This window comes from Pyrus communis, chromosome 1 (assembly GCF_963583255.1).
Source record: "Pyrus communis chromosome 1, drPyrComm1.1, whole genome shotgun sequence".
Taxonomy (NCBI): domain Eukaryota; kingdom Viridiplantae; phylum Streptophyta; class Magnoliopsida; order Rosales; family Rosaceae; genus Pyrus; species Pyrus communis.
Window position 1 is genome coordinate 40307841 of NC_084803.1, and position 22864 is coordinate 40330704.

General features: G+C 36.8%; 2 protein-coding genes across 2 annotated transcripts; both read right to left on the reverse strand.

Annotated features, from left to right (window-relative positions):
• Positions 1 to 6348: 6348 nt before the first annotated feature.
• Positions 6349 to 8493, reverse strand: LOC137727723 (putative 12-oxophytodienoate reductase 11). Its single transcript, XM_068466544.1, has 5 exons — positions 8378 to 8493; positions 7515 to 7655; positions 7256 to 7386; positions 6921 to 7097; positions 6349 to 6710 (listed from the first exon to the last, which is right to left on the reverse strand). Exons 1-5 carry the CDS (start codon positions 8464 to 8466, stop codon positions 6349 to 6351), a joined length of 900 nt encoding a protein of 299 aa, XP_068322645.1. The 5' UTR covers positions 8467 to 8493.
• Positions 8494 to 15289: 6796 nt separating this feature from the next.
• LOC137742032 (putative 12-oxophytodienoate reductase 11) lies at positions 15290 to 18381 on the reverse strand. The gene is made up of 5 exons (XM_068481768.1): positions 17952 to 18381; positions 17387 to 17527; positions 17157 to 17287; positions 16601 to 16765; positions 15290 to 16243 (listed from the first exon to the last, which is right to left on the reverse strand). The coding sequence occupies exons 1-5, from the start codon at positions 18026 to 18028 to the stop codon at positions 15651 to 15653; spliced, it is 1107 nt and encodes a 368-aa protein (XP_068337869.1). The 5' UTR covers positions 18029 to 18381; the 3' UTR covers positions 15290 to 15650.
• Positions 18382 to 22864: the final 4483 nt, after the last annotated feature.

Consider the following 22864-nt stretch of genomic DNA (forward strand, 5'->3'; position numbering starts at 1 on the left):
GTTTATATAGTCCTAGGGTTTATTAGATTAGGGTTAACTTAGCAGATTTATTGGATTAGGGCCCTAGAATTCGGCCATGGTGATTCAAATCCACTTAGGAGAAGGTTTTGGCCCACATATTTTTATAAACTGATTTGTATACCCAAATCCACAAGGATTAGGCCTTGGAATTCAGAATCCCAAAGGGATTAGGCCTAGGAAGGTGCGGCTGATTTAGGGGAGAGGGTAGCTTGGCTTGCAAGGCAAGGTAAAGCCTTCTAGAAAGGTTTGGGCGCCACTTTTCTAGGGTTTCTAGAAAGAATAGGTTTTGTGGCAGATTTGGGCCTTCTAGACTAGGATGCTTCTTGAAATAGGTTCTAGAATGATCCATTTAAGTCCCCATGTAATTAGGAGTAAGACATGATAAGGTTTGGATAGGATAAGATGAGATAAGGTTTGGATAATGTTTTGGATAATTGGATAATGTTGGATAAGGTTGGATAATGTTTTGGATAATGTTTCCTCTTTTCTTGCACTTTCCTTATCCACTTTGTCCTTAGCTTAGTTCCTTCCTCTTCTTATCACATTTCCAACTTCTTGAAGTCCAAATTCGTCCATCCATGTTAGCCCACATGCAAGCTCACCAACTAGTGTCCAAAATAGCTCCAAAATGCACCAAAATGCACTTTCTTGATACTTTAACCCATAGGACCTACAAACACACGAAATTGAGTTGTAATACGACATTAACTAAGAAATAATAGCACAAATGCACAAGAATAAGCTAGTTAAGTCGCCTAAATATGCTCCTATCAAATTCCCCCACACTTATCTTTTGCTAGTCCTCGAGCAAAACAAATAAACAAAAGAAACAAAACATAACTCTAAACCTTCCAACGTTGCCTCAGGGATTTCCAATGAAACATAACATGTTAAAGATCACTACTCACATAGATTTAAGCAATCCTTACCCTCGAGCATACTTAATCATAGTCACAATTCACTAGCTCGCATTTAATCAATTAAAACAACATTTTGAATGTAGTAACATGCCTTAGAGAATTTCCTCAATTCCTCACCGGATATACTCTCTGTTTTCACTCAGATTTTCTGACTACACTCCCTACACTAGGTATATGTGAGAAGATTGATGTAAACATGAAAGACTAGTACTCACATACGTTATAACAAAGAACACAATTTCTGGAGTAATTAAACATGTTAAGATATGATCTCATGAATGGAATGCTACTACTTAAATGCGAGAACCAATGACACCATATGCTCATACCAAATTCAAACTCCACAATTGAAATGCACAACACTCAAGATAGAAGTCAAGGGTTGTAACGGGGCTTGGGTTATTGGCTAACAAGGAAAGGTAGGGATAAACAAAAGTTCTTTAAGCAATAGTAGCAAAGTAATGAAATTAAGACTTAGAATTCACTTAGAATGCAGAATTCAACTTTTAGACACATCGGGGAGATTCAAACAACTCTTAGGGCCTAATTCATTGTTTTGGGCCCTTACTTCAACAAACAATACTTTTCAACTCTTTTTCACTTCTTTTTCTTTCTTTTTTTTTTTTTTTTTTTTTTTTTTTTTTTCTTTCTTTCTCTAGCCATGCTTATGGCACATAACTCACATCAATAATCCTTCCCCCACACTTATTTTCTGCAACACATTAATCAAAAGGAATTCATTCATGCTTACTATGCTTCAAGAACAAGGGTACAGATGGTCCTAATCTAGGCTATGTGAGGATAATGTGGGTTAACAAAGAACATGGGTTAACATGGCTCAATGGGGTTAAACTTAAACACAAAATGAGTTAAGGACACATGGCTATTTGGCTTTTGGTGGTGGTCACTACACAACTTCATCTTGAATACGTGTTATGCAAATCAATGACATGCTTTGAATGAAATGGGCATGAGTTCTAGCATTTGGAACTAAGTGATGAAAACGCCTTCTAAGTAGTAACCAAGCAATGAATAATGAGATCATGCAACGCCTTTAGAAAACCATAATGCACAGATTTTAACTCTCCAAATAACGTTTAGGCTCAAGTCTCACCGGGATGTAGCGTTTGTTTAAGTTCCTTCCTTCAAGCATGCTACAAAAACTAATTTTTTTTCTTTGTGATTACATGTGAATTCGTAAACTATAACTACAAACAAGCATAAACCAAAGAGTATATCAAACGTCCATCCATGTTTGTAACTTCTTTAACCATCATGCAATTAAAAACCAAATCCTCATCATTGTGTTGGAAGGTAACCTACGACACAAACAAACACACAAAAACAACTCTTTTTGGGTTTTTCAAAACAATTTTTCAAATTTTTATGGTATTTTCGGATTTTTAAATCAACACACTCTAAAATAGCTTAAAAACACTTAAAAACAGTGGGAAACAAGTTTAGACATGTTAGGTGGTAATACCCTACGAATTTCATGCACAAAATATCTCAAAACAGAATGTTACCCCCCCACACTTAAACTAAACATTGTCCTCAATGTTTTAAGCTTAACATCACACCAAACACAAGCAAACACATTACACATAACATAAAGTAAGCAACGAAGGAAAGGGTTTAGGGACGCAAATCTGAGTGTGGAGCGATTCCCAAGTTCTTCCTTTGTTGATTGCATGGGTTGCCTCCCAAGTAGCGCTTGCTTTAACGTCTTCCAGCCGGACGAAACCTTCTTTTAATCTCCACTAGGGCTCACGGCATAGAATGGATCCTTGAATGGAAGGTGATACTTGAAGTGAACCGGCATTGGTTTGAATTCTAGTGTAGGTGCCTGATTCATCAAAATCAGCCAGTTAGTATAAAATGTAATGGAATTCGGAGAAGATGACTTACTTGTTTTGTCCGGCAAGAACTCAATGACAAACACCACTCCTTTGAAAGTTTCAGGGATATTGGACTTGGCCAGATTGCATGTGATGGTTATGACTTGTCCAATGTCATCAAATTCAACTTCTTTGGGTTTTGTGGTTTCAAATATGTCCTCTTTGATGCCTTCTACATCTTCTCCAGCCACTACCTTCTCTTGAATCATTCGTCTTGGTGTACAAAGTCCTTTGAAGAATTCAACACCATGTAAAACTTGCTGTGTTGCACCAAGAATTGGAATAGCATTTTGCACCTTTGGGAAGGCTTCCACGATGTCCTTTTTACTCTCTTCTTGGTTGGGAATCAAAAACCTGCTAGGAAAAGGGACATTGGGTGGAATAACATCAGAATCACATGGAATTGGGACGTCCTTACTTGTGGTGGGTGATTTAAAGGACATAGGGGGCTGCGGCAAGGGTTGTTCTACCCTTGCCGTGTGCATGTCTTCTTCCTCCTCCTCAATTAGCAGCTCCTCATCCACTTCTAGGCTATGTTTGGACATTTTTAGGTCAGCTCCAACCTCCATAGCACTTCCCAAAGTGATAGCATTATGGATTTCAAAATCTTCCTTCGAGTTTTCAATAGTTGAGTTGGAGAGTTCACTTTGCTCTTGAATTTGTTTCATGAACTCCATAATCTGCCCAATTTGCTCCTCCAATTTACCCAACTTCTTGTCTTGATTTTGTTCGTCCTGCGTCAAAGAGGTTAGTAATTGAAATTTTTTATCATTATCCATGGACATACTTGAACTTGATTGGAATTGTTGTGGGGGAGGTTGTGGTGGCTGCATAGGTGTTGAATAGAACTCCTCATATGGTTGCCAATATGCTTCTTGTTGAGTCTCCTTGGCTTGATTTTGTGACCCCTGCACCAAAGAATTTAATTCATTAAGAATTTGATTATAATTTATTGACGAACTTGAATTTAATTGAGCATATTGCATATGAAGTTGTGGTGGCTGCATAGGTCTTGAATAGAACTCCTCATATGGCTGCCAATATGCTTCACGTTGAACTTGTTGAGCTTCCCACCACATAGAGTTTGAATGATCCCTCCAATCTCTTTGTGGACATTGATTGGCTTGAAATCCTTGCCTATATGAAGCACCAAATGTAGGGGCACTCTGCATTGTGGTCCTTTCGGCATACAGCGACAATTGAGAAGTAAGATTTGCCAATTGAGCTTGAATGCTAGCAAAATCCATATCTTACTTCTCTAGTACCTAAAATCAAAGAAAGAGAACTAAATCAAATATCAAAAGTAACAACAAACAAAGAAAACAACACTAAGTTAGAAACTAAAACGAAAACAACTAAACCAAAAAGAAAAGAACCAAGGGATTAGCAAAGTTGCTAATCCCCGGCAACGGCGCCAAAAATTTGATGCGAAAATTAACTTAACACACAAATTAACCCTCTTTTGACAATTGTAGCATATAAATAAGTAGGGATCGTTCTTACACCGGGGATTAGGAGGGCTTGCTAAACACTCTAAACTGACTCAAATAAATAAAACTAACCTTTAAAACACTTAAACTCACTTAAAAAGACTCAAACACGTTCACAAAACTCAAAATAGGCTAAAAACACTCAAAACTGCCTTAAAAACACAATCTGGGCAGTTTTGAGCCTAAACACAAATTTGGACGAATTTGGGTAACAACTTGAATCAAAACACTCAAAAACACAATCTAAAACATATTCTAACTAATTAGACACTCTAAGACACTTGGGGATTTGGTTTTTGACGAAAATCAAACAAACAAAACAAATATGTAAAATAGGCAGATTCTGACGAAATTGGTGGAATTAAATGGATGGTGAGATGGCTAGGAGGTTTTTCTCCACACATGGCATACTTGCATACAAAATAATCTCCAGTTGCTTATTCGATGAATTTATGAACCTCAACACCCCAAGTTAATTAGGTACGCTTAAATTAACTCTCAGATTTCCCTTAGGTCATTGAATTGAATGGAATTGGCGCATTGCAATCAAATTATTCCTTAAAAGTTTTCTATATGAAAGCGCATAAAAGAAAGACAATCAAAGATCATTAGATTCTATGGAAATCATAGGTGTTGACGAGGCATTCGTAACTATGAAAGCGCATGATACTTATGCCAAGAATTCACTTATCATAATTGTGACCAACAATCTTAACTACTCATGAATATAAGTTCCCAACGATTAGGTGAAGTTCCCTCATACCCTAGCATCATGTTTATGCATGCAAATCAAGCGTGCACTCTCAATTCATATACATAAGCAAGTTTTAATTAAAATAGATAAGTAAATTGAATTCATCATTCATGAAATCACAACTGAAAGTAATCAAATCATCATGCAAATACAACCATGGTTTCGAATTTCCCCCCTAGCCAAAGGGGGGATTAGTTCCTCATGCTTGCACAACAAAAAGTATTGAATTTAAACATTGAAATCATAAGAAAGAATACACCTAAATGCTCAGCAATTCCAAGATGGATTCGATGCACAGATTGGCTCCTCTTCCTCCTCCTTGTTGCGGCACAAAGTGTGGGTGATGGAATTGGGGGTTTTGGATGGTGTTTTCTAGTTTGGAGGGATGGAGGATGGTTGATTATGGTGGGGAAGGGTGCGGCAGAGATGTATGGATGTGTAGGGAGGTCTATGGAGGCTTAGAATGGAGAATGGAGGTGTGGCACAAGGGTTTTCTGTCTAGCATAAGGGGTCTACGAATTTGTGGCTGAAAATATGTTTATATAGTCCTAGGGTTTATTAGATTAGGGTTAACTTAGCAGATTTATTGGATTAGGGCCCTAGAATTCGGCCATGGTGATTCAAATCCACTTAGGAGAAGGTTTTGGCCCACATATTTTTATAAACTGATTTGTATACCCAAATCCACAAGGATTAGGCCTTGGAATTCAGAATCCCAAAGGGATTAGGCCTAGGAAGGTGCGGCTGATTTAGGGGAGAGGGTAGCTTGGCTTGCAAGGCAAGGTAAAGCCTTCTAGAAAGGTTTGGGCGCCACTTTTCTAGGGTTTCTAGAAAGAATAGGTTTTGTGGCAGATTTGGGCCTTCTAGACTAGGATGCTTCTAGAAATAGGTTCTAGAATGATCCATTTAAGTCCCCATGTAATTAGGAGTAAGACATGATAAGGTTTGGATAGGATAAGATGAGATAAGGTTTGGATAATGTTTTGGATAATTGGATAATGTTGGATAAGGTTGGATAATGTTTTGGATAATGTTTCCTCTTTTCTTGCACTTTCCTTATCCACTTTGTCCTTAGCTTAGTTCCTTCCTCTTCTTATCACATTTCCAACTTCTTGAAGTCCAAATTCGTCCATCCATGTTAGCCCACATGCAAGCTCACCAACTAGTGTCCAAAATAGCTCCAAAATGCACCAAAATGCACTTTCTTGATACTTTAACCCATAGGACCTACAAACACACGAAATTGAGTTGTAATACGACATTAACTAAGAAATAATAGCACAAATGCACAAGAATAAGCTAGTTAAGTCGCCTAAATATGCTCCTATCATCGGCTCAACCATATGGCAATACAGGATCCCATATTTGTTCAATGAATTGGCCAGATAAAGGCCCAATGCTTCCGGATCTGAATCCCCTGATTCCATATAGTTGGCAAATGGAGATAATCTAATTCCAACTTTATCCGCTCCTATCTCGTTAACAACAGCTTCAACGACTTCCAGAGCAAATCGACAACGATTCTCCATAGATCCACCATATTGGTCTGTTCGGTCATTCACTTCATCTTTCAGAAACTGATCAATAAGGTAGCCATGGGCCCCATGAATTTCCACTCCATCAAAGCCTGTATATCAGACAAACAATTTCAGTGCACCAAATATTATTTGAAATCTAGCATGAACTATTGTCACACATCTAGATCTAGTTAAACTGCAAATTAAATTATGCCTTTAATTGCATTCGGATTCTGGAAGAGATGGTTCGTTTGCTTATGTTGAAAGCAATTTTGGAGTTCTCGCAAATTTTATTTCGTACTTAAGCAAAGACAAATTACCAGCTTCCATAGCATTTCTTGCTGCAAGTCTGAAATCATTGACTATTTGTGGGATTTCATCTGTCCTTAATCGCCTTGGAGGAGTAAATTCAATAATATCAATGCCACTAGATGGTACTTGGGGGCTTAGTGGCTTGTCAGTAGAAGAGATTGGAGCTTGCCCATTCGGCTGAGATCCTGTAAGAAAATATAGATAGAATCACAATCTGAAAGATTTCCATTACAGGAATATCAAGAAAGCGTTCTAATGCTTCAATGGGCTAACTTTTCACTTATGGTCCGAACGCTTTCAACGACACAAAGTGAAGTCATATAAGTGTATGTTAGAAACGCACCGGTATTTGAAACCCTCCCAACATGCCCAATCTGACAGAAGAAGATGCCTCCTTTAGCATGAACAGCGTCTACAATGGGTTTCCATGCTTCAACTTGCCCCTTTCTCCATATACCGGGAGTGTCTGGGTACCTTCTTGTATTAAAGAAACAAAATGTTATCAAACTTTGAAATGAAGCACGTATACAATTAAATGTATGTTTTCCATTTAAAATTTAACATAAAAGAAACTTGAAAAAAGCTAATGTTTGTGAAGTTACCCTTGAGCGGTGTCAGAAATTCCAGTGGCTTCAGCTATGAGAAGACCCCCATTAGATGTTCTCTGAGAGTAATATAAGATGGCATGCCGCTGAGGAACATTTCTGTATGATCTTTGTCTAGTCAATGGTGCTAAGACAACTCTGCAGAAGGCAGGGAAGAAGTATATTATCAGAATGCACCTACTGCATAGCCTATGACAAGTTAGATAGGAAGTATTATCAGATCTTGCTAAACAGCAAGATTTAAGTAATACGACGAAATATCCAGAAAGGAGACATACTTTTCCTAGTTTATTTGGTTTCAACATCTCGGGCTTACAGCGGATTTCAGTAACACCTGTCCTAGTTACAACGTAAATATACAATGAGCGTATTCTGCACGAGCTCCTAGGAATTCGACAATCAAACAATCTTGAACACAAAGAAAGTAATTCATAGCGGTAGACATCAATATAAACCGACGCAAAAGTTGCAGCAGAAACTCGCAAACGAAACCCTGGTCATCCAACCAATCAACTAAACGAATTCCTTGCTTTGCAAGTAACATGAACATGCAAATGTTACATAATAAACCATCCAATGAAGGTTGCTGCTTTTATTTCTGAAAATTCAGGATTCTTGCATAGGCAAAAAAACATTTGACAATCACAAAAACTTCCCAGTAACCTGCAAGTTGCCCAAAAAATAAGCAGTAATTTCATTTTTCTTGTAAGAAAACCGGGATTTTCTGCAACCCTGTTTCCAAATGAACAAAACCCAACAGCCCAAATCTCAACTACTCCAGCAGAATAAGTCAACAAAATCTACGCAGAATGTGGAAGAATATAAATTGTAGAAAAGGTTGAGCCTGTGAGTTAAGTTACCTATGAGAAAGATTGAAGTTTCCAAGTTTGTAAGGAGCAAGGAGAGGGCTTGTGGGACCACCTACTTGAGCTTGATTAGTGGTAACCATTTCAATTCAACTGGGTTCACAGCTCGATCCTTATTTTTTATTTGATTTGATATGCTCTCATATTGGGTATTTATACTGTTCGGGGAGGAGGCAGAGGCAGTGGTAGGCCGGGCGGCTCCTTTTGAAATGTTTGATGACGTTTGTAGTTACGTAATCGTGTTTTTTTTTTTTTTTTTTTTTGCTTTTTTTTTCTTTTTAAAATTTTGTTATCCACCGATGTGTTAAATTTAAATTATTATTTATCACACTAATTTACTTCTAATAATTGTAGTAAGTTTTTTAAAACAGAAAATAATAAAATAATGAGAAAAAGAATTTAGTAATCACTTAAAATAGATTTGAAGTTGTTGTCAGATTTGATAGCTACCACCTTTGTTGTCAATCCATATCATGTCACATAGGAATTGGCATTTCGCTTGAAAAACACTAATACAATCTTTATTAACTGTTATTGCTGATATGAAATTTTTCATATCTCTGATACCACATGAAAGGGTAGCACATTTTTAGCATTTTGATCAAATAATCTATCAAAGCAGAACCGATGGTCCAAAAATATATCCTCAAATTAAGAGGGTTAAAATTTGTGCTCACTTTGCACTTGACAAATCCCAAGATAGCAAAATTTCTTCCAACTGAAAGGAGATGTCAAATGTGATGTGGAATGCCATGTGGGATAGAAAAACAACACAATTTCTTCCAACCGAAATGTTATTAGTTGACATGGATTGATTACATTGCCTTTGACTGTCTTTTTTGGTAGCATAAGGCTTGAGCGTCAAATGCTTTTATTTTTATTTTTTTTAACATACGATATTATATACACTAATGGGGAGGAGGTGAGCTTATCCTCATAATGGAGTAGCATTAATGCGGTTCAAATTTTTCTTTGGCAAGAATTGAACCTCAGATCTCTCACTTACAAGTAAAGAAGAATATCACTAGACTGTAGTACTAAGTGTCACTTTTAATTTTTTTTTTATTTTTAATGCATGAATACCATTGCCAACCAATAAGATGGAAAAAAAAAAAATTTTAATCGTTAATGCAGTGCCACTTAATACAAGGATCTAGTGGTATTTCTTTTCATTTGTAAGTAAGAGGTCTTAAGTTTGATTATTGCCAAAGGCGAAGTTGAACCATATTATTGCTAGTCCATTATGAGGCTTAAGCCCACTTCCCCACCTCCTTAGTGTAGATAATATTGTTTGTTCAAAAAAAAAAAAAAAAATACAGCCATGTAGCCCAATGTATTAAGAGTGTTGATAAAGTTACCTCATTGTCTTATCTCCTACTCATTTTTTAATATATATTAAAAAAATGGATGTTAATCTAATCTCTTGTAAAATGACATATAAGGACCAAGCAAAAATTAAAAAAGAAAAAGAAAATAGGACTCTCTTCTTTGTTCACCATCTTTCTGCAACTACCTAAATCCCTTCAAATAATTTTTTTTTTCTTTTTTGTCCCCCTATCTTAATTATATATAATAGTTGTTCAAAACACTTTATTAATATAATAATTATTTAAAATTTTGAACAATGAAATGTGAGACCAGAAGAAGGAATTGGGCTTGGAGAGATGGAATTGGGTTGTCCTAAATCTGAAAATGGGGCATGAGGATGAAATTTTGAGAATGTTGCATGAGGCTTGGTCGTGAGAATTGGATAGGGAGGAAAGGGGGTTGCGTTGGGGGTCTGGATAGAAGGAAGGAATGATAGTTGCAATCAGCTGGAGAACTGGTAAGTGACCGAATTATGGGATTCTTGCCATAATTAAAATCTGGAAACGGAGGCTTTGGAATTCGCGGTGGGTGGAGTCTCACCTGGACAACGCTCTAATATTTATTTTTCTGAAAAATTTAAAAATAACTTAGATATATACATTAGAGGTTATTTTAAGAATAATAGTGGACCAAAAAATAGCATTTTAATTTTTTTAACTTTTTTGGTGGATAAAATTATAATGTGGATGGAAAAATAAGACTTAAGGTGGGTCTTGCAATACTCTATATTAATAAAGTAAATATTTAACATATTCATTGTAAAGAAAAAGAATTTAACATCTCTATTTGATTGGCCACGTCAACCATAATTTTGACAATAATTATATTACACGTTCATTGAAGATGCTGATATCAAATCATCATGCAGTGCGCTAGTAGAGAATAGATGGCTGCCAATGTGGACGGCACCAACGACCAACGACCATTTGACAATAATTTGGATACATTACTTTTATCCAAATAATTGCTTCCATGCTTTTTGGTTCAATTATTTTCTTTTTCCGTTTCATCCTTTCATTTGATTCATCATGCTCAATGGGATCCTCGTTTATTACCAAGGGCCAGCATTACTTTTGGTAGGATTTTCATTTGAAACTCGCTTCACCTTGTTACTCTTTTTCAATTATTCCAATTAATGAGGTGGATGATGTTTTATTGCATGATAGAAACAATAATACTTATGTACTTTTGTGCAGTTTCGATCCTCGCAGATTCACTTCCTCTTAAACCCAAAACCACTTAGACTTTCTTAACTTTTGGAATCTACTACATATGTTACCTTCCATTTTTTTTTCCATAAAAACATGTTCCCACTCGCCTGGAGGGATATTTTTCGTCAATCCACTTTCTAAAGCTCACTGCAATCAATTTGCACAAATTCAAAATGCATTTTTTTTAGCAGCATTGGAGTCAGGTCATGAAGAGGCGGGTTTGATTTTGACAAGGGTTGTTGAAGAATTGAAGTGAAAAATGATTGCTGGCATCTACATTTGTAGTTTGGTGGATGGTGGCTGCATGTATTTTTTCTGGGTTTTTTGTTCTTTATTACTTAGACTTACTAAAAATTCAAATTATTTATTGTTTTGTTGTAAGCATAATTTACTGAACAATTATGGAGACCAGAAAGAGAGAGAAGGTGCAACATAGAGAGAGAAGAGAGAGATGTGTAATTGTGAGATGGAGAGAAGGTTCTATTCCACCCAATTGTGCCTTTATTTAGAGTAGTAGGGAAGGTTAATTCCTTACCCTTTTAGGATTACAACTCTAATAGGATATTAACTACTAAGGGAATATTCAAAGATATCCCTAGATACACTATGATTTATACACAATCACATTCCTAATCTAATAAGATTGCAAGACTTCACCTTGAGCGTGTAAATACTCAACTAAATGGCGCATCGGGTCTTCAACGATGAAGTAAGTGCAGTTGATGAAATCGTTGGTACAATGAGCGAATGCGAGTCTCAGATCAGCGGAAGAATGCATAAAAAGTAAAACTCACAAAACCTCACTATGGTAAAACCCAAGGTGAGAGAAAAACCCATAGACTAAAGAGAAAAGTGAGAAGTTGCATTAAGTTAAAACTATACGTCTTCAGGATGCAAGTAGAAGAGCTCATAAGGGTATGATCAGCCCAAGATGGGTGCCTTGTCAAAACCTAGTTAGGTAGCAAAAAACCAGTAGGAAAAATGCTCCTAATCATAGGAAAAAAAATGTACATTAAGATCAAGTGAGTATACTTCTGAATACTCCCCCTGAGTTTGATAGAACTTCCAAATGAGAACTACAAGCATTGCATATGAATAGTTAGGCAGACCAATTCCTCGAACAAGCTTCTGGAAGGTTGACTTCGGTAGTGACATCGTGTAGAGGTCGGCAAGGTTGTCTGGGATTGGCTTGCGTGACTTTAATCACCCGATGCTTTGTTGATGTAGATGTAGATGCAATATGCCTTGGCATTGACTTTGTTGATGTATCATGCCTTGGTCGGATTGATACATATGGCATAGTCTTCATGGATCGTCATCGGGACTCAACGATGGATCAAAACAACAAGTACTTCGAATATGCTCAACAAGAACTCCTAACCATGTCTTACGTGTGGCATAGTGAAGTGAGGTAGATGATGCTTTATTGCAGTGACAGAAAACAATTATGCTTATGCACCTTTGTGCAGTTTCAATCCTTGTAGATTCGCTTCCTCCTAAACCCAAAACCACTTAGACTTTCTTAACTTTTGTAATCTACTACATATGTTACCTTCCATCTTTTTGCGTAAAAACATGCTGCCACTCATGTGGAGCTCACTACAATTAATTTACCCAAAGGCAATATGCATTTTTCACCAGCGTTGGAGTCAAGTCATGAAGAGACGAGTTTGATTTTGACAAGGGTTGTTGAAGAATTGAAGTAAAAAATGACTGCTGGCATCTACATTTGTAGTTTGGTGGATGGTGGCTGCATGTTTTTTTTTGGATTTTTGGTTCTTTATTACTTAGACTTACTAAAAATTCAAATTATTTATTGTTTAACATTGTAGTATGTGTTTTGTGTTGGGTTTGTTGTGGTGACTGTATAGGGCAATTGCTAAAGACAAATCTTAGTCTATTAGGTCCTTATGCATAATCACTGTTCTAAAAATTCACGCCTAGCATAGCGTCGTCTAGACGCTAGGCGGCTGACCACCGTCTCGATTTATTAAAATAGGGCGCCTAGACCTGCTTACGTGTCCGCCCAGACCCACCTATGCACCTACCTAGGTCGCAACTCTCATTTGGACAGAAAATAGAGAATTCATTTTGCATTTTATTTGTTTGAATATATTATAAAAGACTTGTTAGATACTTAGATGGATATACATTATATGCGTGTTCCTCATGTTTTCATTATGTTCTAATACTTTATAATCTATGTCATTTTATTTTACAATTTATGTATTTCAGTGAAATTATCTATATTTTAAGTATAAATAAACACTTATTTATACGATGTATAATAAATTTTAGTCATATTCACCTAGGCGATAGACCACAGCCGTTGCTCGACTAGCACTAAACCCCAACCCACCATTCGACTAGTGCCTAACGTCTTTTAGAACCTTGTGCACAAAACTTCATGACCCCTTTTATTTAGTTTCGTAGCTTCACTTTGGGGAGAAATTTTTCATTGTGATGAGAACACAAGTGGTACACCATGTATTTTAATAGAAGTGGTGGGAAATTTTTTTTTTTTAAGTTATAACTTTTTAGCACACATATCCTACTATTTGTATAGTGACACGTGGTGTACCATCCCCTGTACCAGTCACTGAAAAATCTCTCCACCCTGGGAGGTTAAAGTGAAAGCATGCTTTAAATAACCAAAAAGAGATTTATGCAATTTCAACATTGATTGTAATAGAGGAGCAGTTAGCATCATATTAATATTGGAGTAGAGAGACTTGTAACAGAGAAAGCTCAACCAAATATCTTACAAAGTAATGTGGTGGATGTGGATGTGCGAGAACATGAAGCATATAAAAGCCTGACGAAACTGATGATGTACGTAGATTACGCGCAGAATGTAGAAGTTGTCAACAAGAAAGATGTACAGAATGAAATTGAAGTAGAAGAACCAGAGAGCCTGATGGGTACAACTTGGAAGAACTTAGAAGCCTATATGGGAACTCATCTAGTGATGAAGAACTGGATTCAATGAGAAGGAATAGGAGGAAGAAGAAACAACCCAAGTTTAAACATCATAGAAAAGAAACTGATGTCAGTACTATATTAGAGTTTTATTTGGGGATGTCTTTTCTTGTTAGACTAAACATATAAACCAAGATCATGTAACATGAATCACAGCCATCCAAACACAAACTGTAGTTCATAACTATTGAACAGAGTAGAAATCTTACCTGCAGATGCACCAGAAGAAGAAGCCATAGTCAATCTCGACAGCAAAACTAGTAAACCTTCTCCTCTTTCCAGATTCAAAATGCTCAAACTAATAATAGGTCTTAGTCCGAGACAGAGCGTAATATCTGTGAGAGCATAGGCCACTATATATATAGAACATAATCCTAGCCAAAACCATTAAGGATTTTCCTATTAAAATCCATACAGAAAACTGAAATTGTTTACAATAGGTGAATCAGTTCCTTGTTCTATTTGAATCCTCGAACAACATGGATTAATAATCCATACTCATTAAGACTTTCTATCAAACTTGAGACGAATCACCAATTCTCCAGACTCATGCTCATATTCTTACATTCTCAAGTTCCAAGGAATTCAAAGAAGCTGTGAATACACTTTTATAATATGCAGGTCTTACAAGTTAACCACAAATGGTTGGTACAATGTTAAGGCTCAAATTAATTCATGCCCTTGGCAAGTGATGCTTCTAATGACCAATCTTATAGACATTCGCCTTTATATGTAAAAACATTTGTTCCAAATCACACTTGTGGAAAAGATGAAAACAATACAAGTGTGACCAGTACTGGGTTGGCTGAGGGATATGAGGATGATATGAAGATCAATCCTTTTCTTTATTTTTATTTTTATTTTATTTTTATTTTTTTATTTTTTTTTATTTTTTTTTTGAATAAGGGACGGCATATATATATGAAATCAATCCTAAAATGGATGTTAAGACAATGAAAGCTACAATGAGGGATTATCCATTCTAATCCCTCTCCAAATGATATGATTGTGAGGGATGAGTTTGTTTCATCCAATCTCCTTTGAATTTTAAGAGTTACCTAGAGACGAAACGAGGCCATATATTACAAAGACAAATATTCTAAAACGGCCTTCGCTCAGAGATGAAAAAAAGCCATGCAGTGAGAACATCTAAGGGAAATGAGTTGATCCTCGATAAACGCCTCAATAGAATGATGTATCTTTGTTAAAGCATCTGCCACAAAATTAGCTTAATCTAAAACATGATAGAAGCTGATATGATCAAGCATCCCATGTTTGAAAACATAAAAGAAGGATCTTTCCAAGTTTAGGAAGGTGGGATCAATTGGTTTGAGCCGCATCTGCTCCAAATATCTCAGGCAAACGGTCAGCCGACAAAATGCGGTCAATGGCTTCAACATCTTGAGAATAAAAGGCACAACTAGGATCAATTGCTTGTACTTTATGTAGGGATAAGAATTGAGTTTCCTCTTTCACAAATGTTACTTATTCATTCCGGGCATTATACGGTCAACACTGAACAGAGTATAACTTTTCCGGCCTCTAAGTCCGGAACCCTCCCAAACATTGGACACTACAATACTAGATAATGCAATCAGATATAACAGTGCAATACAATATAGTTGAAAATAATCCATCTAAGATAGTACAGACTCAATCGGATGAATCAACGGAGCCCTAGTGTTCAAGCTTCCATCCTTGCGGTAAACTTAAGTGTTGGCTTCAAGAAATGGATAATCAGTGTAACCAATGACGGGATCAGGTATGTAGAATGTCTCTCTGTTGTACTTGTTTAGAGGAGTATTAAGTTCAAATCTCTTTGGCAAATCTGGATTCGCCAAGAAAATACGGCCATAAGCAATAAGATCTGCACGGCCCTCGGCCACAGCACTGTTTCCATCTTCCCTGTCATAACCGCCAGCAGCAATGAAGGTACCATGGAAAGACTTTCTCATGGGAAGAAGACTCTGGTGTGTTTCATCTTTTTCTCCCATTGTCTTCATCCTCGGCTCAACCATGTGGCAGTACACGATTCCATATTTGTTCAAGGCATTGGCCATATAGAGGCCTAATTCTTTTGGATTTGAATCCCCTGAATCCATATAGTCAGCAAATGGAGATAATCTAATTCCAACTTTATCTGCTCCTATTTCGTTAGCGACAGCTTCAACAACTTCCAGAGGAAGGCGGCAACGATTCTCTAGAGATCCACCATATTGGTCTGTTCGATCATTCACATGATCTTTCAGAAACTGATCAAGAAGGTAGCCATGCGCCCCATGAATTTCAACTCCATCGAAGCCTATATAGCAGATTAACAATTTCAACATACTGACGGTATTAGAACCTTACGCATTGTCGCTGAATTACCAAACAAATAATGGTTAGTTAATATGTAGTTCAATAAAGAGATGTGAGGAGGCTTGCAACTCCATGGCAGTGAGCTTTTTACTACACATCTCCTCCCCTCCTCTCCCCCCCCCCCCCCCCCCCCCCCCCCAAAAAAAAAAAAAAAAAAACTCCCCCAGGCCAGAGTTTGAAGAATCCCCCTCCCATCTCTAACTACATTTCTCCGATCAAAGACAATTTATTTTGCATAAGCTTTGAAGAAAATTGAGTTGTTGTAAATTTTGTTTCATTTAACGTAAAGACAAATTACCAGCTTCAATAGAATTCCTTGCAGCAAGTCTAAAATCATTGACAATTTGTGGAATTTCATCTGTCCTTAATCGTCTTGGAGGCGTGAATTCAGAAGCATCAATGCCATTTAATCGTATCGGCTTGTCAGTAGAAGATATTGGAGCTTGCCCATTTGGTTGATAACCTGTAGGCAAGGAGAGAAAGAATTACAACCTGAAGTCTAACGACAGTAACTAACATCCACAGCAGCACTCTTTTAATTCTGAATTCTGAGTTATGTTAACGTCAAACTTCTTCTCATCCAATAATAATAATAACAATGCTTCCGAAATAGCAAGGTCATAAAAGTGGTGTCTTCTTATGGGTTATGTTAAAAACACCAACTCGGAACTTAACAAGTCCAAGTTTTATCATCATTTGAGCAACAATGTTGTCAATTATAATCACTCGCTCCTTCTGATGCATACACCATTATGTTACACATCGAACTTCTTAATCGGTCTAATTATTCACTCATGTTAACAAAGCATTCTATGGTAAAAGTGAGGTCATAAAGGTGTAAGTCAGAAACGCACCGCTATTAGAAACCCTTCCAACATGCCAAATCTGACAGAAGAAGACGCCACCTTTAGCATGAACAGCATCAACAATGGGTTTCCAGGCTTCAACTTGCTCCTTTGTCCATATACCAGGTGTGTGCGGGTACCTTCGTATATTAAGGAAACAAAGATTTCATCAAACTTTGAAACGAAAGAAGCACCCTCAAATGTTTGTTAGTCTATAAATCTACTGTTGTTGAAATTACCCTTGAGCTGTGTCGGAAACTCCAGTGGCTTCGGCTATGAGAAGACCCCCGTTCGACGCTCTCTGAGAGTAATATAAGATAGCATGTGGTTGAGGAACATTGTTGTATGATCTCTGTCTGGTCAATGGTGCTAAAACAATTCTGGAAAGGAAAAAGAAATTGTAAATTATAAATACAGAGTGATCAAGACGGAATGTGGCTGAGGAAAATTATCGAATGATCTGTATCTAGTCATCAACGGTGAAAATACAATTCTAAAGAGGAAAAACATATAATAAACCATAAATACAACCTTTAGACTTTGTAGGAAGCTTTAGTTTGCTAAGGCTCCCTTGATAACAAATTCGCTTACAGTTTTCTTGTTTTAGTTAAGAAGGAGAAACAAGGGAGGGAGAAGGAATTTGGGACGAAAATGTGTGAAATAAAAACTCTAATTGTAGACTATCTGAATTTGCTTTATGTTCTTCATTTTCGGTATCATTCCATGCACATTATATTAAAATAACGCGACAGAGAAATTGAAAAAAGTAAACAAATAGTAACAATGTATGAAAGTTTTAAGTACCTATGAGAAAGATTGAAGTTTCCCAATTTGTAGGGAGTGAGGAGAGGAATCGTGGGAGGTTGAGCAGCAGAAGACATCTCAGAATTCGAGTCGGTCGTCCGCCACCTGATCTTGCACTTGGCCTTGTATACTGGATTCTGGGATGAAGGAAGGAAGGAAGGAAGGAATGAATGAATGAATACAGGACCCCATTGGGTCTTTATACGTTCGTTAGGAGCTTAAAAGTCCACCCTGCAGCTTTCCTCCAGAAAAGTCAGAGATGGCTGGGTCCCACATCTCCCCTCCCTTGTATGGAATGGAAGGCTGAAAGCTGTGGTGGTGGTTGCGGCGGCAGACGTCGGTGGGTGGATGATGGATCTCTCCAATGCATTAATTAGACTGATTAGGGAAAGAGACGTAGGAAGGTTTGATGAGGTCTGTAATTACGTTTACGTGGGTTGAAAATTCACCAGTTTGATGAGGTCGGTAATTACGTTTACCCGCGGGGGTTGGTGGTGGTTATTTACGGGGGTTGAAAATTCACCAGTTTGATGAGGTCTGTAATTACGTTTACGGGGGTTGAAAATTCACCAGTTTTCCACATGAAAAAGGACGTCCACTGAATTCGGGTGTAATGCTAGCCGCATGTTCATTTCGATTTTGCTTTTTCATCCTGCATTATTAGGCCATGGTTTGAATGGTATATTATTTAGGTCCTTAGACCATCTCTAATCCCGACCTAAAATCTAAAATATTTAGTCCACAAAATTTAGGATCTGTTTGATACTCTACTTGAATTCAACTTTTTAAATTAAAAAACAATTTTCAAGTTTTAGGTCTTAAAAACTTGTTTGATAGGACTATTTTAAAAAACTGAATTCAAGATTAACTCAAAAATATAGTCTACTCTCTAAAAACATAAAAAGTGAGATTTTAGAGTTTTTAAAGTTAAACTCACTACTTTCTTTTCTCTCCCTTCTCCCCTCTCACTCTAAATCTATCTGTCTCTTTTCTTCTTCTCTTTTTTTTTTTTTTTTTTTTTTTTTTACCTTTTTCGTCTTTCCTTCAATCTGCTCTCTTTATTCTCTCGATTCTTTCTCTCACTTCTCTTCCTCTCTATCTCATACGATCCTATCTCTTCTTTCACTTTCCTTCAATTATCTCTTACTTTCTTTCCTCCTCTCTCCTCTTTCTCCCTCTCCTATGACCCCTTTCTTTTTAGACCTCTTTGTCTAGTTTAAGTCTTAAGATATAAAAATTTTAAATCGCAAACCAATTAAATTTTTTAGTCTTAAAAAAATTGTTTTCAAAAATTGTTTTGAGAAATGATAAAAAAATTTCAAATAAGATACCAAACATGCCCTTAGGTTTTAGCCCATAAACAGTTTTTCTATTCCAACCCTTCTGGCCTAAAATTTTAGCCCGAGATTATTAAAGAATGAATTTAGACTAATTTTTTTTAAAATTAACTTTAAAAAAAATATGTAGACCAAGGTTCTAAAAAACGCTACGCGCTAGTCGGGTGGCGGGCTAGCGCCAAGCGCCTAGGCGGCTAGGCGGGATTTAGGCGGGCGCCTAGGCGGCCTAGGTGGATCTAGGTAAATTTCTTGTATATCTCATAAATAAGTACACATAAAAAATTATACTTGTATAAAATCCATGAATAAGATAATAAAAGAATGATAAAATACAAAAATAGTATCCAACAAGTGTTCAAAATTTAAAACACATTAAACATATATACTATATAACTTAAGACATTTTAAATGATTATATCTTATTTTTGAAACATAAAAGTAAAAATCCCACCAAAAACCGGTCTGAAAGTTTAGCTTGTTGAGGTCAGAAATCATGAAGACACAATTATGGAAAGATGCATGCATCCTTCCTTCACCATTTCATAAAGCACACCACACGTGACCCCTCCCTTCCACCCATAGTCCCATCACTCAAATCAACCTAGAGACTCACAAACCATTTTGACAAAACCGGAAACTTTTTTTGTTTTTTATTTTATTCTTTCCATCACTCAAATCAGCCTTGAGACTCCCAAACCATTTTGACAAAACCAGAAATTTTTTTTTTTTTTTATTCTTTCCATCACTCAAATCAGCCTTGAGACTCCCAGACCATTTTGACAAAACCGAAAACTTTTCTTCTTTTTTATTCTTTCCTTTTCCTCATCGTCTTCGTTATCTTTATGTTTCCTCTTCTTCAGTTATTCTTTTTTTTTTTTTTTCGTTTTCCTTCTGTAAATTCTCCCTTCTTTTTTTCCTCTTCTTCTGTTTTGCGCTTTTAAGTTCCTCTTCTTTGGTTGATTCCAGAGAGGGAATCGCAAAAGCTAAGAAGGTCGTGGTGCACAAAGAGAGGGAGTCGAAGCGGCGAGAAAGCTTTTACGATTCTAAGTATGTGTTTGGAATTTCTTCCCAGGAAACCATTTCACTCCGCCTAGACTGCCACCTAGACAGCCGCCTAGACTACCCAGGCTACCTAAGAGCACCTAGGTGGATGCCTAATAGCTCCCTGATTTTTCTTAACGATTTGGACCTAATCAGATCGGCACACCTACGCCCAGCGCCTAGGCGCCGCCTAGGCCGTTTTTTAGAACACTGATGTAGACTATCCTAAATTAATTTTATGAACATTTTAACCTTAAGATATTTAAATTCTGATAAATTTTGAAAAATCACTAAATCAATATATGAAAATCATGATAAACCAAATAAACTTAATACAAACGACATTTAATAAACCACATAAACTTAATACAAATGACAATTAATAAACCACATAAACTTAATACAATCGAAAACTCACATAAACTTAATAATGATATGCACCATCTTGACTTGGTGATGGACTTGGGTGATAGTCTTGAGATGAATCATCATCTTGAAATATACTCATTGTGGCATTCTTTCGTAAAATGTCCTTTTGTTTACCACGTAAGTATTTCTTCCTCTCTAGAGTGTATTTGTCGAGGTCCTCTATCATCAAATTAATTTCAAACCTTTCTTGCTCCCTATCCTCTTCTTCCTTCATGGCCAAATGCATTTGGACCGATTCTTCTTGCCGAGAGATATGGTTTTCATTCATTCTTGCAAATCCGCTAGCAAGTTGTGCACTTATCGGATCTTGGGACTTCCCTTTTCTCTTTGCTTCCTTTTGCTTATCTCTACTCAGGGGCTTTGCAAAAAAAGAAGTTGGGGTCATTTGTTTGACACCTTCATTGTCGGCAAAATTCACACCTTCATTGACATCATTTGGGGGTAGGCCTTCACTATGAAATAATCTTCCCCATTGTTGGTCCGCATTGGTTCCCCACCTTGGACAAGCCTTGAGGATGTTCCAAGTATGATGCAACTTAAAAGCTTGATTTTTTGGTGTAGTTCTTGTCTTGTAAATTGCCATTGCTTTGTCACCCTACGCAACAAATACATAAAAATAATTAGTTGCAAAATACTATTATGTACATGACAAATAAAATATCAACAAAGAAACTCACAATTTCTGAGGCGCCCCTTCCACTAGGCATGTCAACCATGACTCTCTCCAAGCTTTATGACCTCTAACATGCTCTTTTGTCATCTTGAAAAATTTGGAAATGAGAAGAAATGGTAGAAAGAAAAATTGGAAGAATTGTAGGAGAAAGGTGAGTTTTGTGTGGATGTTTGAACAAATACATAGGTATTTATAGAGTTTTTGGTTGAATTTTGAGTTAAATAATTTTTTTTTAAATTATTTTAGCCGTTGGATTTAAATTTGGACCGTTAGATCTTTTTTTTTAACCGTTAGATTTGATTATATTTAATCTAAGTCGTTGGATTCAATAAATATATAATATAAAATTAAAAAAAAAAACATTTGAACATGGACCGTTGGATTAGCCAACGGTCCAATTACCACAGCTGTTGGATGAAGAAAAGTAGCCATTGGCTACAGACAGCTTCTGACAAGCCGAGGGACACGCCCACTGAAGGAAGATTTGTGAAAAACAAGTTCATTTGAGCAACATCAACAACATGCAATTAACAATTAAAAGGCGGAATCATGTTTATATGCACTCAAAAACAAAACTTAACCCATGAACTTCAAAGCCTAGTAGATAGGTGAACCAAGACTCAACTCAAAACAAAGTGAGTTGAGAAATCAATACCTTTGTAGATTCCTCTTTGCATAAGCAAAGGCTAATCACCCAAAGAGAGGGCCTTCATTCCTTGCATCTTAGATCCATGGATTTGGATGGATGAAAAGGTTTCTCCAAGTTCCCAAAATTGAGAACCTCTAAGTCTCCACACCAAGGTAAGATTGGAGAAGAAATGAGTGACCTTGAGGAAGTAAGATTGCTAGATGTTTTTCCTCAAGGTGGCCGGCCATTTCTTGAGAGAAAGGAGAGTTTGTTCTCATCTTTACTCCTTAGAAAACCCTAAGGATGAAATGGCTATAAAGATGTCTTTATACCACCTCACAATGGAGTGGCAAACTTGCAATTAAGCCAAGTTTACTACCCTCCTCTAAATGGCCGAATTTAAGGGAATTTATTGGGCTATTTGGGCCTTTGTGAATCATTATTCATTAAGTTGTCATACAACTTAAGTCAATGGACTTGACGTTCGAAGCCCATTGGGCCTTAAGGTCCAAAACTATCCCGAGGTCTTTAACGAACTTATTCGTTTGATTAATTAACATATTAATTAATCCTTGCCATAAATAATTAAACCATTTAATTATTCTTACTCATCTCCGTTGAATCTTCAATCTTTACCTTACACGGTGTACGATCCATTAGGTTCCTTTTAGCGAGGCAGTGGGCGATTCAAACTCTTTCAAATCGATTGTGAATTGGAACTTACTTTCAATTCTCCCGTTAGTGATAATACACTTTTAGGGCTTCCACAAACCATGGTTGACGCCTAGCAGCATGTCATGGTTAC